Source organism: Chrysemys picta, chromosome 11 (assembly GCF_011386835.1).
Source record: "Chrysemys picta bellii isolate R12L10 chromosome 11, ASM1138683v2, whole genome shotgun sequence".
Classification (NCBI taxonomy): Eukaryota; Metazoa; Chordata; order Testudines; family Emydidae; genus Chrysemys; species Chrysemys picta.
In genome coordinates this window covers 37,218,936-37,232,728 of record NC_088801.1, presented here as the reverse complement: position 1 = coordinate 37,232,728, position 13,793 = coordinate 37,218,936, and the positions used below count along the sequence as shown (strand labels likewise).

Sequence of the window (13,793 nt, the reverse complement as noted above, 5' to 3'; positions counted from 1 at the left end):
TTTTTAAAATGTTAGCCTTTGTATCTAGGATTGTTAGACATCATTCACAAGAACTAAAGTCACTAGGTTTTTTTTTTTAAAAATCATGTACTGGTGGTTGTGATTCAACCCACTGGGAATAGCACAAAGAATAGTTTCCATCACAAAAGTCCATATGAATATGGGGCACTGTGGAGAAGGGAAAGAATTAAAGACTAATTTGAATGTTTGTGTAGCAAATGGCAGGATCGTGCACACTGATACTACAGTCATCAACAGTAATTGAACCTGGAATCTCCTGTACCAAGAACACAAAAGCCTATTGTTTGAGCTAAAGAAATGTATTCATTAAATGCCAAGGTAGAAAATTCCGATCCCACTTGGATATAGCAAACCACACACTGGGCCGGCAAAGAGCTTTATCCTACAAGTAAGACCCCTGTGCCCAAGGACTCCCCCATTGATTTCGCTGAGGCTCTGCACAGGCACAGTGGACTGCTCACACAATATTCCTTGCAGAATCAATGGCTCTGTCAGTGTACTATATCCTTTTGTAATGTAATGTTGGTGCCAAGAAGAGTCTATATTTAATCGTCTAACTTGGTAAAGTGTAAACACATATAGACTAGTAAATACTAGTAACTACACCTAAACTGCATGGCCCCACTCCTGCAAGCTCTTATCTAAGTGAGAAGTCTCACTGAAGTCAGTAGGACAATTCCCACATATGTCTTAGAGTCTGATTTACCATAACTTATTTAGGTTTTTATTTAGATTTCCAATAATAAAGTTCAGCATTCAGATAATAATAGTTCTATACTTTCAATTATACAACTAATGGATCAGAAGTAACAGCCATATTCTAGGAGTCCTTACAAAACTATAACTAGGTACTATTATTTCTTCCCATCTGTGACCTTTGTCATCTGTAAAATAGGTCTTAGAACAAAAATTCTTAGAACAAAGTTGATTAATCAACAGGCAACAATACCAAACATGTAGGGTTGGATTTTCAAAAGTGATCAGTGTTGGCCTCTTTTCCCCTTGTAGTCTTGAAGAGTTGTATCATTGCATGTCAAGTACTGACAAGGATTTATTCTCATCATTATCAAGAGAAAAGGCCAAAACAAGTTCAGAAAAAAACAAAACCAGCCTGAACCTTCACCTGTACCTCAAACTTAATCCTTTCTTCAGATCAGATAAATCTGTAGCTCCAAATGAGTTTCTCGGATCTCTTCCTGGCACCTCCCATCTTTGCAGATATGTTGGTGGGGCCTCTTCCTCTTTAAATGTCTGAAGGATCTTCTGGGAGAAGTGTCTCCTTTCACCCTTTAGCCAATTAGCAAAGTCTTCAATGCTGTGTGGCCCATCTCCTATGCATCCTCGCGGGAGACCTCTTTAACAAAGGCAGCTGGTCAAGTGGCACAGCCCAACAGTTTGAAGGCCTCACTGTTGCTCTCTTTCATATTTGGCCTGTTTTTGGAGCTCCCCCTTGAGCTATACCCCAGTATGCATGGCACACATTTGAGAAGTTCTATAGTGCGTAAGACCCTTGCTCTGAAAGGTTTTCCCCATGGAAGCTGCTAATCTCATAAAATGGCAGGGACCTTATGAGCTCTAGGTTCCTAGAGATAGGTCATGCACCTTGGAAGGAAGTGTCTTACAACATCATCAGATGTAAAACTGAGCACTGTTTCAGCAGAAACAGTGATACTGTACCAGCAGCACAAGAATTCATAATGTTTCTGTTTTTTTTAAATCTGAATACAGATGGAGGAGTTGGCTGTTCTCCACTGAGTGGCAAGTAACTAATTTTTTCTGTGCTGATTGACTGCTGACATTGTGGTCTTTTTTTTCCCCAGACTATTGCTGGCAGAAAGGTCTTCTTTACTAACAACAAGTTGTGTTGTCTTGGTATTAACGTGATTATTGTGGTATTAGCATGACAATTTTATACTTCCTCTTCCAATTTTTGCTAACCTTTAATTTTGTTGGAGATAATTTCTAATGTGTATATATTAAAATATTTTAATTACATTTCTTTAAAGTCAATTAAGAGAGGAAATTTGAGCATCAGTGCAATGCAAAAATATACAGTGCTTCCTTTCTGCACTGCAGAAACGGTAGCCATCTTGAGCCTAATTGACATGTAGAAGGATGAGAGAAAAAACCTTCAATGCACAAACATGATTTGGTATTTACAAAGTATAGGTATAATTTGTGCTAGATGCCAGATGCCAGAATTAGGGATTCCTCTTTCAGTCAGCATTCAGATTTCCCAACCGAACTTTTGTGACAAAGAAATAACTTAATAATCAGGCAAATTGCTATGCTTTTCCAAGGTGATCTTCCTTTGCTAACTAAACTGCTTCCTTATATAAGCTACACAGCAATGTTCACATTTATTACTTGGTCCAATTCTGTTTTTTCTTCTTTTGTTTCTTCCATTATTGCTTTAACCTTTGCTACTCTATATTTCATAGTACTAGTAGGAACTAATATTCTGTTATCTTTAGTTCTCATCAGTATAGACATATTGACCCTGAAACTCTCCCCACTCAGATAAAATTTTCCAATTTTAGTTTGAATAACCTTCAAAAATCTTTCAGTCATAGCTGCAATAACTGAAATTAAAAAAAAAAACCCTTTGAAAGTATATTTTGTTTTTTAATAATATCAGAGCTTTGTCAATCTGAAGTAATGTGACATGTACAAGTCATTTAGGGCCAAGAATGGGGATGAGGGCAGGACTGGACCTGTATTTTCTGGAATTATTTAATAGGTAAACATTTTTACTAGAGCTATGAAATGTACAACAAAGAGAAAAAAGAATTAAAATCCATGTTGCTGACATCACAAGCAGCAGAGTTCCATAATTCACACAGTGACTTTGCTTTTCTGCAGTCATCTCTGTTCTTGTATAATAAAAAACAAAGTGGAAAAGCCTTATACTACTAACTTTTATAGAGCAACAAAATCATTTAAAATCTCTTCAGTACTAATCTAACTTCTGTTCAAGCAAGGAATTATCTCTCTGCATTGCACAGAAACCTGCTAGTTCATTGACAATATAGACCGAGTTCACACACTAGTGTAACATGGCACAGTTCCATTCACCTCAATGGAACTTACACCAGCAGTGAATTTGGCCCTTTGTTTGTTAGGGTACAAAGGCCCCAGCGCTCTGCAAAGATAAATGCATGTTCTTAAATTTAAGAACATGAATAATCCACCTGACATCAATGGGACTACTCATATACTTAATGTTAAGCATATGTGTATGTCTTCAGGGGTTAACAGAGGCTTTTTATCTCTTTGCAACCCCTATGGAGCCCACAGACTTCAATCAAGTTTCCTCTATAACAGTGGTTTTCAACTTTTTTTCATTTGCAGACCACTACATATTTTCAAATAGTGGTACGGACCCCTTTGGAAATCTTAGGCATAGTCTGTGGACCCCAGGTTGAAAAATCGCTGTTCTATAGTAACGACAACCTTTTGTGGACCCCAGACAGTCTGCAAATCCCCCAGGGGTGTCTGGAGACCACAGGTTGAAAACCACTGATCTATAATGGATCCACTTGCTGGATTGGGGCCTATACATTGAAAATGAGCCATGACATCCTTGCCATGGCCTCACATCACTTACAACATCACTGACTGAGACTAACCAGATGATCAACAACAGAACTAAAACAGAATTCAACGGACTGGAAATGGCCACAGACTGAGCGAAGGGCTGTACAAAAAGCTGCAACGAGCAGAGCAAGGAATGGAGAAAGCCATGATGCCTCCTAAAAGTTAGCACCACTTTTTAAAAAATAAGCCTTAACTACACATATATTTCTATAGCCCGGCTTCACCCGTAGGTTTTCCTACAAGACAGACTCGAGGAGTCTCTCTCACATGGCAGGCGCCCCAACTTCAAGCTGTGCCAAGTGATGCCAGACACCACAGAGCGGCGGCGGGGGGGGGGGGGGGGGGCTGTCGATGGAGAGTTACACATCCAGGGAGGCGGAGATCCACCCTCTCCTCCCCCCGGGGCAGGTGCATGCCCAGCTGGCTGCGAGCGGGCCCCCCGGCCCCCCGCAGCTCGGCGGCGCTCATCGCTAGCCTCCCTCCGTGGCGCGAGGCGCTAGGGACCATGCCCGGGGCTGTCTGGTGCAGCCGCAGCTCCCCGCCCCGCCTCCTCGCCGCCGGTGCCCTGTCTCCTCCTCCTCCCCCCGCCGTGCGGCTGGCGGCTCGCAGGGAGGGAGCGTGAGCAGCGAGCGAGCGGGCGGGGGTTAAAGGTGCCGCTGGAAGGGAAGTTTGGAGAAGGTCGTGCGGTGTCTGTGCGCTCCGGCAGCATCATGGCGGAGCCCAGCGACTCGCCTGTCCACCTCCAGCCGCCCCCGCCGCCGGCCGCTCCCGCCGCCTGGCCCATCTGCAGGGACGCCTACGAGCTGCAGGAGGTTATCGGTCAGTGGGGCGGGGGGCCGGGGTGGGGAGCCGGGCTGCGCCGGGGAGGAGGCAGGCGGGCGGGCAGGAGGGATGCGCCGGTAGCCGGCTGCGGGGCCTACCGGCGTTTGCTCTCCGCAGGCTTCTCTCACTGCGGTGGGCGCGCCCGGCACTGCAGCGGCTGCAAACTTTATTTCCGAGGCGCCGGCCGGCTGGGGCTGGCTGCCCCACTCTCCCCACGCGTGGGGGGCGGGGGGCTTGGCGTGTCCCTCCGTGGCTGCTCCGCTCTCCCCACGCGCAGGGGGCGGCGGCTCTTGTTGGGGGTGCAGTGGCAGCTGCCCCAGCCCTTCTGCGGGGCCGTGGGGGTGGGGATGAGCCCCTAAGCATCAATGGTGAGCAACGAGCTGTAATTAACCATTGGCCTTTCCTCATCTCTGCTCTCGCCTGCTGTAACGGTGCACCCCGTTCAGATTAGTCTGCATCTTTCCGGTGGTTTTCGGTGTGTGTGTGTGTTAAATCTCCCCATCTGCGGCTTGTGCTGATTTCCTTTTTGAAAGCCTTCATTTCCTTTTGCCCCCTCTGCATCACTTTAATTTTCCCCCATCTCCTCTTCTCTGCCCTCCCCATCACTCTACTCTCCTATACACTATTTTCTTACCGCTGTTGTGATTATGACTTAATTTCATTGGCGCAAACCTTCCCCTTCGGTTTAAGGTTTAACACCCCTACCCCAAACATACAGGCAGTGTGTGTTGTGCTTGTGCATGTAACAGTTAATTGCCATCAAAACGTGACTGACTTAGTTTTCCTCCCATCTGTGTGAATCAGATCATCATGAATCTTGCAAGGTGAAAAGATGACTGATGGTAACAATATGTATAATGGAAAGCTCTACTCCTTTCTGATCTGGATGCTATTTATTGCTAGTTAATCAGTTCAAGAATACTCATTCTTCTGTTTTTTATTTTTATATATAAAAACCTGCAGAAACTAAAGGCCGGGTCCAAAATTGCAATTGTTACTCCTTGAGGTTTAGGCTAGAATTCATTTACCTCAAACATTTCCTGTAGATTTGCTTTGCGTTGCTCTTGTAATTAGTGGTGCTTTTAATATTGCACACCAATTGCTGATTACTATGACAGATGACATTTTTAATCAGGGTTGTAAATCATGTACATTCAGCTTTGTTTCTGAGGCTATTTAGTTTCCACAATCTGAAACTAAGTGTTGCCAAGGAGAAATAACTTGTTCCTTCACTCTCAAGTTTTACCAGGCTTCTGTTTTACTCATATTCTTTCCCCTTTTATTCCCCATTCCTCCACTTGAACTTCACTAAAATGAAGAAGGCTGAGGCCTGGTTTACTTACATAGCTATGCCAGCAAAACTTTTAAACGTGGAGTATATTGGGGGCGGGGGGGGGGGGGGAGAATCACACTTCTAACTGTGACATAGCTATGCCGCTGAAAGCCCTAGTATGGATGCAGGCCTCTTGCCAGTGTACCAAGAGAACTGAAATAATCTATACCAGAAAAAGAGTTGTTTTGCTGGTATAAGATACATCCCCCAGTGGCTGGGTTTGCAGGTAAACTATACCCAGAAATCCTTTCTGCTGTAGAAAAGGCTTGAGAAAGGTGTTAATCTAATCCTTATCTGCTGTTGCAATGGGAGTCTGTAGTATGTTTCTTATTTAAGTACTGGTTGTCCTCCATTGGTGCAGTTGTAGAATGGCTGAAGATTAGGGCTACTCTACACTGGCAACGATAAAGCGCTGCTGCGGCAGCGCTTAAACGTGGCTTGTGTGGTCACTCCCAGCGCTCTAAAAAGCCACCTTCACGAGTGGCATAGCTACCAGTGCTGGTGCACTGTCTACACTGGTGTTTTACAGCGCGGAAACTTGCTGCGCTCAGGGGGGTGAAAGTTGCAGCACTGTACATTGCCAGTGTAGACAAAGGGCTTGTAGCGGGTGGAGGGGGGGAAGAGTGTTTACTTCTCAAAAAAGCAGTTTAGAAAGAGTCTATGGACTGTTAAAAAATGCTAAATAGGTATAGTTTATCTATTTATTGATACAAATGTTTCAAGTGCCCTATGCAAAGATGGGACACTCTTTTTGGGGAAATGCATTTCTTGTGTAGATAGGCCTCTAGGCTAACTAATAGATAGTATTCGATTACCACAGTAAAGTGACAGGGCAGTTTCTTGTAGCATAAGAATCATCACTACTTCTTAGTGAGGAAGGCCAGGTAGGGTTCTACTGGAACCTGATCCAGTAAGGTGCAGAGTGTTTTCTTGGATGTGCTGAGTATGTATGTAGGGTTGCTTTTGTATACCTTCATCTTAGTATCCAGGGGAAAATAATACAGTTCCAGTGTCTGACTGCCACTCCTGTTCAGTAAGCAGCATTTAATCACTGAAGCTCTTAAAGTTTAATCACTTCATGAACATGAGTACTGCCACTTATTAAAATAAACTTTCCACAGGTGAATAGTTTTAAGTACACACAAAACTGTCTGCCAGATAGGAGCCTGAAGGGATATGTTTTGTTCTAATAGTCCTTTGCCAGTTAAAACAGGAAAAGTACAGTATATTGAGGCATCTGAGTGGGATTTTTAAGAAGAAAGACATACCAGTCTTCTTTAGCACAGACTTTCATAGGCTTACATAGTATGGAATATTTCTGAATGTAACTAAAGTCACCTTCTATCTGTAGACTAAATCTAATGTCTTAAGAGAGATTTTAGGGTTTATTAGTGACAGTTATATTGCTGAAAAGTACAGTAACCTATTTTTTTGGAACTGGTCATGTTTGATTTAATATGGTGAGAGGGTAATCAGTTTCCATCCTGCTGTTGTAGGGTAAGCAACTGGAAATGGTGCCACTGTTTTTTTTTTTTTTTTTTTTTTTTTTTTTTTTTTTTTTTAATCAAATCTTTGCTTACGGTTAAACCACTTCCTACCTTAATGGCAATTTTAAAAACTACCTTTGAGTTTCCATATAGCCCGTGTCATAAATAATGTTTTTTCCCCAATCATATAGCTGTGGCTAGCTGGAGGCCCAAATGCCCAGTAGGGGAAAAATTGATAATTAAGATATGAGAAGCACTGTTTCCTCTAGGAACCTTAAAAACAAACAAACAAAAAAACCCTGCCCATTTTGCTAAACAAAATACATTTTCTTTTAAGGTTGTGTCAGCACTTTCTTTGCAAATTCCTACTATCATGAGTTAATAACTTTTATTAAAAAATAATTGTGGGTTGAAACCTGGTATGTAGATTCTTGAAACAAAGGAAATAGCTTTTATCTGTACCATGAACATATTCAATTAAACTGTATGGTGGATTTGGTCATATTTGAAGATTTTTGTTGTTGGCTGTTCTTGCGAGTCTTGGTATAGTTTGAGATTTACAAAAAGCTACTGATTATAAGCAAATTATCTTTAATGGAAGTAAATAAGATTCAATATTCTTGTCAAATTGGGCTCTTTCGTTGTGGATTGGCTCTGAATAAGATGACACATCTGATTTTCTGTCACTTCCTAAAACTTCTACACATCTTCCTTTCTAACATATAAGGGAATTCGCACTTAAGGATTTGCTAACTGAATTTCCTTGCTTTTGTTTCTATGACATTTTTATATAATTCTGTATCTGCTTAGTTGTATTGAGTCCTATATCAAATGGATGTTACCAAAGATAAAGCAATGTTATGATGAGCGTGAGAAGACTTTCTGAATGCTTTTGAGCAAATTGCTTAAGACTCCATGCCTCAGTTTCCCTATTTGTAAGGGAAGGGATAGTTCTCTCCTCCTTACTGGCTATTTTGAGAGCCTTGGATGGAAGGTTCTGGCCAAGCTCAAGTTACTTTGAAAGGAAAGGATTGTGTCTACAGAGTTTGAAGAGAATTGAAGCATATTTTAGGTTACAGATCATTTAAGAAGTTCTCATTTGAAAATTTGACTTTTTGGTCTAACATTGCCTTGTCACCCTCCAGCTCAAAAAACTTGTGACATGAAACACCGAACTTCCAATGTAGCTAATTTCCTATAACTCATGGAATCTAACTTCTGCATAAAACAGATAATTTAGCAAAACCTATCAATTTTTGTTGTGGATGGTTTTATGGACAACCCTGCTCCTGATATTAGGGTTTTTGTTTGGTGCTTCCCCCTTCCTACCTCCCTCCCTTGCGCCAGTGACTTCACTGGAAGCAGGGCCATGTACCCGGTGTCTATCTAGTGTCTAGTTTTAGCTGAGAAAGAATGAGCACTTCTGTAGGTTTGAGCTAATGGAGACCTTCCTATAGCTCAGTGTTAGAGGCATGTGGTTGTGGAAATGAAGGACTGAGGTTCCAGTCGTGAGTCTGCAAGTGTTTGCTGCCTTATAATGGAGAGAGGAAAGATTTTTGATAGTTGTGGATGTAACTGCAGCGCCTTTTTTTTTTTTTTTTTTCCATTGTCCTTCCTATAACTAGGAGGGTATAGTATCACCGACTACCAGAGTACCTTAGAAAACTTTGGTTAAACCTGAGCGAGTACTCATTGAGATGAAAATATTCAAAGGGCTTCTCTTTGAAGTGGTAATGCAAAGAAACACTAGCCACTTCCAATCTGCTAAACAAAATGTTACACCACAGTACTTGAAGCCCAGGTAGATCTTGACACTAGCCCTTGCAAGAGGCTGTTCAAATACATGAATTGTAAAATGTTTAAGAAACTGCATTATTTGAGAACCAGATAGTGGTGGTTGTGTTTAAAGTTATTTTTCTGTCCCCGGAAATGTTTCTAAGTATAAAGAAATGTATAGATATACTACTACTTGATTTGGATCAGAGTTAAAGTTGTAGTGTACTTTCACCACTAAATCTCAAACAACACTGCACCTTTAGAAAGAATAGTAAATATGGCAGGCGACCAGCTTGGCTAAACAGTGAAATCCTGGCTGATCTTAAACGCAAAAAAGAAGCTTACAGGAAGTGGAAGATTGGACAAATGACCAGGGAGGGAGGAGTATAAAAATATTGCTCAGGCATGCAGGAGTGAAATCAGGAAGGCCAAATAACACTTGGAGTTGCAGTTAGCAAGAGATGTTAAGAGTAACAAGAAGGGTTTCTTCAGGTATATTAGCAACAAGAAGAAAATCAAGGAAAGTGTGGGCCCCTTACTGAATGAGGGAGGCAACCTAGTGACCGAGGATGTGGAAAAAGCTAATGTACTTAATGATTTTTTTGCCTCTGTCTTCACGCACAAGGTCAGCTCCCAGATTGCTGCACTGGGCAGTACAGCATGGGGAGAAGGTGACCAGCCCTCTGTGGAGACAGAAGTGGTTCGGGACTATTTAGAAAAACTGGACGTGCACAAGTCCATGGGACCGGATGCGCTGCATCCGAGGGTGCTAAAGGAGTTGGCGGGTGAGATTGCAGAGCCATTAGCCATTATTTTTGAAAACTCATGGCGATCGGGGGAGGTCCCGGATGACTGGAAAAAGGCTAATGTAGTGCCCATCTTTAAAAAAGGGAAGGAGGAGGATCCGGGGAACTACAGGCCAGTCAGCCTCACCTCAGTCCCTGGAAAAATCATGGAGCAGGTCCTCAAGGAATCAATTATGAAACATTTAGAGGAGAGGAAAGTGATCAGGAACAGTCAGCATGGATTCACGAAGGGGAAGTCGTGCCTGACTAACCTAATTGCCTTCTATGATGAGATAACTGTCTCTGTGGATGAGGGGAAAGCAGTGGATGTGTTATTCCTTGACTTTAGCAAAGCTTTTGATACGGTCTCCCACAGTATTCTTGCCGCCAAGTTAAAGAAGTATGGGCTGGATGAATGGACTGTAAGGTGGATAGAAAGCTGGCTAGATCCTCGGGCTCAATGGATAGTGATCAATGGCTCCATGTCTAGTTGGCAGCCGGTTTCAAGCGGAGTGCCCCAAGGGTCGGTCCTGGGGCCGGTTTTGTTTAATATCTTTATTAATGATCTGGAGGATGGTGTGGACTGCACCCTCAGCAAGTTTGCAGATGACACTAAACTAGGAGGCGTGGTAGATACACTAGAGGGTAGGGATCGGATACAGAAGGACCTAGACAAATTAGAGGATTGGGCCCAAAAAAACCTGATGAGGTTCAACAAGGACAAGTGCAGAGTCCTGCACTTAGGACGGAAGAATCCCATGCATCACTACAGACTAGGGACCGAATGGCTAGGTAGCAGTTCTGCAGAAAAGGACCTAGGGGTCACAGTGGACGAGAAGCTGGATGTGAGTCAACAGTGTGCTCTTGTTGCCAAGAAGGCTAACGGCATTTTGGGCTGTCTACGTAGGGGCATTGCCAGCAGATCGAGGAACGTGATCGTTCCCCTTTATTCGACATTGGTGAGGCCTCATCTGGAATACTGTGTCCAGTTTTGGGCCCCACACTACAAGAAGGATGTGGAAAAATTGGAAAGAGTCCAACGGAGGGCAACAAAAATGATTAGGGGTCTGGAGCACATGACTTATGAGGAGAGGCTGAGGGAACTGGGATTGTTTAGTCTCCAGAAGAGAAGAATGAGGGGGGATTTGATAGCAGCCTTTAACTACCTGAAGGGGGGTTCCAAAGAGGATGGAGCTCGGCTGTTCTCAGGGGTGGCAGATGACAGAACAAGGAATAATGGTCTCAAGTTGCAGTGGGGGAGGTCCAGGTTGGATATTAGGAAAAACTATTTCACTAGGAGGGTGGTGAAACACTGGAATGCATTACCTAGGGAGGTGGTGGAGTCTCCTTCCTTGGAGGTTTTTAAGGCCTGGCTTGACAAAGCCTGGCTGGGATGATTTAGTTGGGAATTGGTTCTGCTTTGAGCAGGGGGTTGGACTAGATGACCTCTTGAGGTCCCTTCCCACCCTGATATTCTATGATTCTTTAAACATGAAAACTATATATATATATATATATAAATGCCACTGATCAGCCTAAACTGAAGTCCATATAAATAACTTACTTGTCTGTAAGTTTCTTTTCTTTTAAGCTACATGTTTCTCAGGAAACAGTTACAAATACTTTCCCAAAAATGTCTGTCAATCGATAAACTGTTACATGGGAAGTTCTAACTTCTCATTTCTTAAAATAGAAAATACATAATACAGAGGAGGGGAAAAGACTGAAATTAATGAGCCCTAGTCAAGGTGGCTCTATTGTGATGAAACTTTTGTGTTTCTTTATAATTTGATGGTGGTTACATGGGCATCTAGGGTTCTGGTCTATAATTGAAAGTCTTACTGGTATAACTATTTTGGTTAGGGGTACAATTAATTAACCAAAATAGTTATATTGAGAAAATAGTCAATTGCAGACAAGGTCTTGGTTGTTGTTGCCGTCTTACATCTAAGTTCTGGGTTTTGTAAGTGATGTGGTTATTTTCACCATTATTTAGCAAACTTGTGTAACTTTTTTTTGTTTGCTAGAATATCCTAGGGTGACATCCCCTCCAAATCAAAAAGCCTGACCACCTTCACACCAGAAGGCTGAATGCTATGAAAGTAGCCAAAAATTAATGCTCAAGAAGAGAAGGAACAAACTAAAAACTGGATTTCCTACATATTGATAGGAGCAAAACCAAGGTGAATAAAGCCTGGTAACTTCAAACTAATTTAACTCTTAAACTGGAAGTCAAAGGTGTATAAAATGTTCAACATGCTGTGTGTTCACCTGGTGCTGTGTAGTGAAACTTACAGAGAATTACATGCCCCATTTCCCCCCCTCTCCAAACTGCTGTGCAGCCACTCAGCCAGCTCCCATGCCACTTTATCACTCATTCCCAAGGATTTCTTGGAATCTGAGGTGCAACAGCTCGGACACCTACACAGGCTTAGCTCTATCTGTGTGTGTGGGTGGTGGTGGTATGTGCTTTGAGAGGAGCTGTTGTGTGGGGCAGTGTTGGGAACAGAAGTAGTCTGAGAGTCAAGAACAGGTACTCTTTTGAGTGTTTGTTTGCTTGATGTGGTGTATTAAAATTGTAATTGTAAAATTTATATTTCCACAGTTTTACCCTGGTCCTGCTTGCAGGCTATGGGCCTCTAGGGAAGTATGCAAACTGGGCCTAGCAGAATGAGTGTGCAGCCAGCCTAGAGTTAAGTGTGGTGAGTTGTGCCTCTCTGTTTTAGAGAGCAGCCTGCTTTGTGTATCTGTTTTTTGGTTCTTGTGTTATGAATTCCAAGAAATAAAGTAGGATTACACTGCAAACTTCCAGAAAGAGCATTTTTATATTTATCTAACTTCTGTGAATATGCATTGAAACAATTCTTGATGAGGACCTATTGTGAGGACCCTAGAAGAAATTCTATTAGAACTCTTCTACTAGTCTGATTTTTTTTTTTCTACTGGAGAGTCATTTGCCCAAGGAACTGGTAGGCCAGCAAACAAATTGCATTGATCCAAAGTCTCCTTGCCATGTGGAACCAGAAACTCTTTGAAATTAGAACCATCCACTCACTCACTTAGTGGAAATAGCTCATTACACAAGGGAAAAGGCAGGTGGTTATTGCAGAGGCCAAAGCAGGCATTGCTGTGTAACAGCTCCATGTGCAGCACTGACTCTGAGACCCTACTTCATGTTTTAATATGCTGACTCTGGGTTGGTCTATACTTAACTCCAGGTCCAGCGGTAAGCAATTGATCTTCTGGGATCGATTTATTGCGTCTTGTCTTGACGCGATAAATCGATCCCGGAAGTGCTCGCCGTCGACGCCAGTACTCCTGCTCCACGAGAGGAGTACGCGGAGTCGACGGGGGAGCCTGCCTGCCGCATGTGGACCCGTGGTAAGTTCGAACTAAGATACTTTGACTTCAGCTACGTTATTCACATAGCTGAAGTTGCGTATCTTAGTTCAAAGTGGGGGGTTAGTGTGGACCAGCCCTTTGGCTATGACCCCTCTGCAGCATGACTCTTGGGGTGGTAAGGGGTGGATGTCTTAGCCTTCAGAACTGAATGGCTGTGGCTTTTAAAAAAAGAAAAAAAAAAAGATACTTTGTCATGTTTTAAATAAATTCTCAGTTCTTAGGCTTTTAGTGTGTTTAAGCCTCACCATTTTACAGCAGTTACCCTTGGTGACCACCAAAGCTTGCTGGAGGCATTAGGAAACCTATGAGCAGCAATGGGGGCATGGGTGCAATCTACCTGCAGAGATAGGAAGATAACTATGGCATTGGTTTACCCTTTTGGCTTAACTTTTGGAAAAGAATCTTCACTATCAGAAGAGCTGGAAACTTATTTACTTTAATTGAAAGCATTCTGTGGAGATTGCTGGCACTTACTCCTAGCAAGCAGTAAATTTTTTTTTTTTTATTTGTTTTTTAAGTCTGGCTTATAGCACTGGCTAGCAAACTGAAGTATTGACAATTCCAGTAGAT

General features: G+C 42.6%; 1 protein-coding gene across 3 annotated transcripts in view; it reads left to right on the top strand.

Moving 5' to 3' along the window:
- The first annotated feature begins 3,954 nt into the window (after positions 1-3,954).
- Positions 3,955-13,793, top strand: part of STK39 (serine/threonine kinase 39) — a 162,569-nt gene continuing 152,730 nt past the window's right edge. The window contains exons 1-2 of one of the 3 annotated variants that reach the window (XM_065561797.1): positions 11,849-12,004; positions 12,427-12,523. Coding sequence is in view for 2 of the 3 variants with exons in the window: in XM_005290401.5 (XP_005290458.1) it covers positions 4,329-4,437 (109 nt within the window). In the remaining variant the exon portion in view is untranslated. Of the gene's footprint in view, positions 4,438-11,848; positions 12,005-12,426; positions 12,524-13,793 lie in introns of those variants that run through there. The other 2 variants (XM_005290401.5, XM_008178422.4) reach the window with 2 other exon arrangements.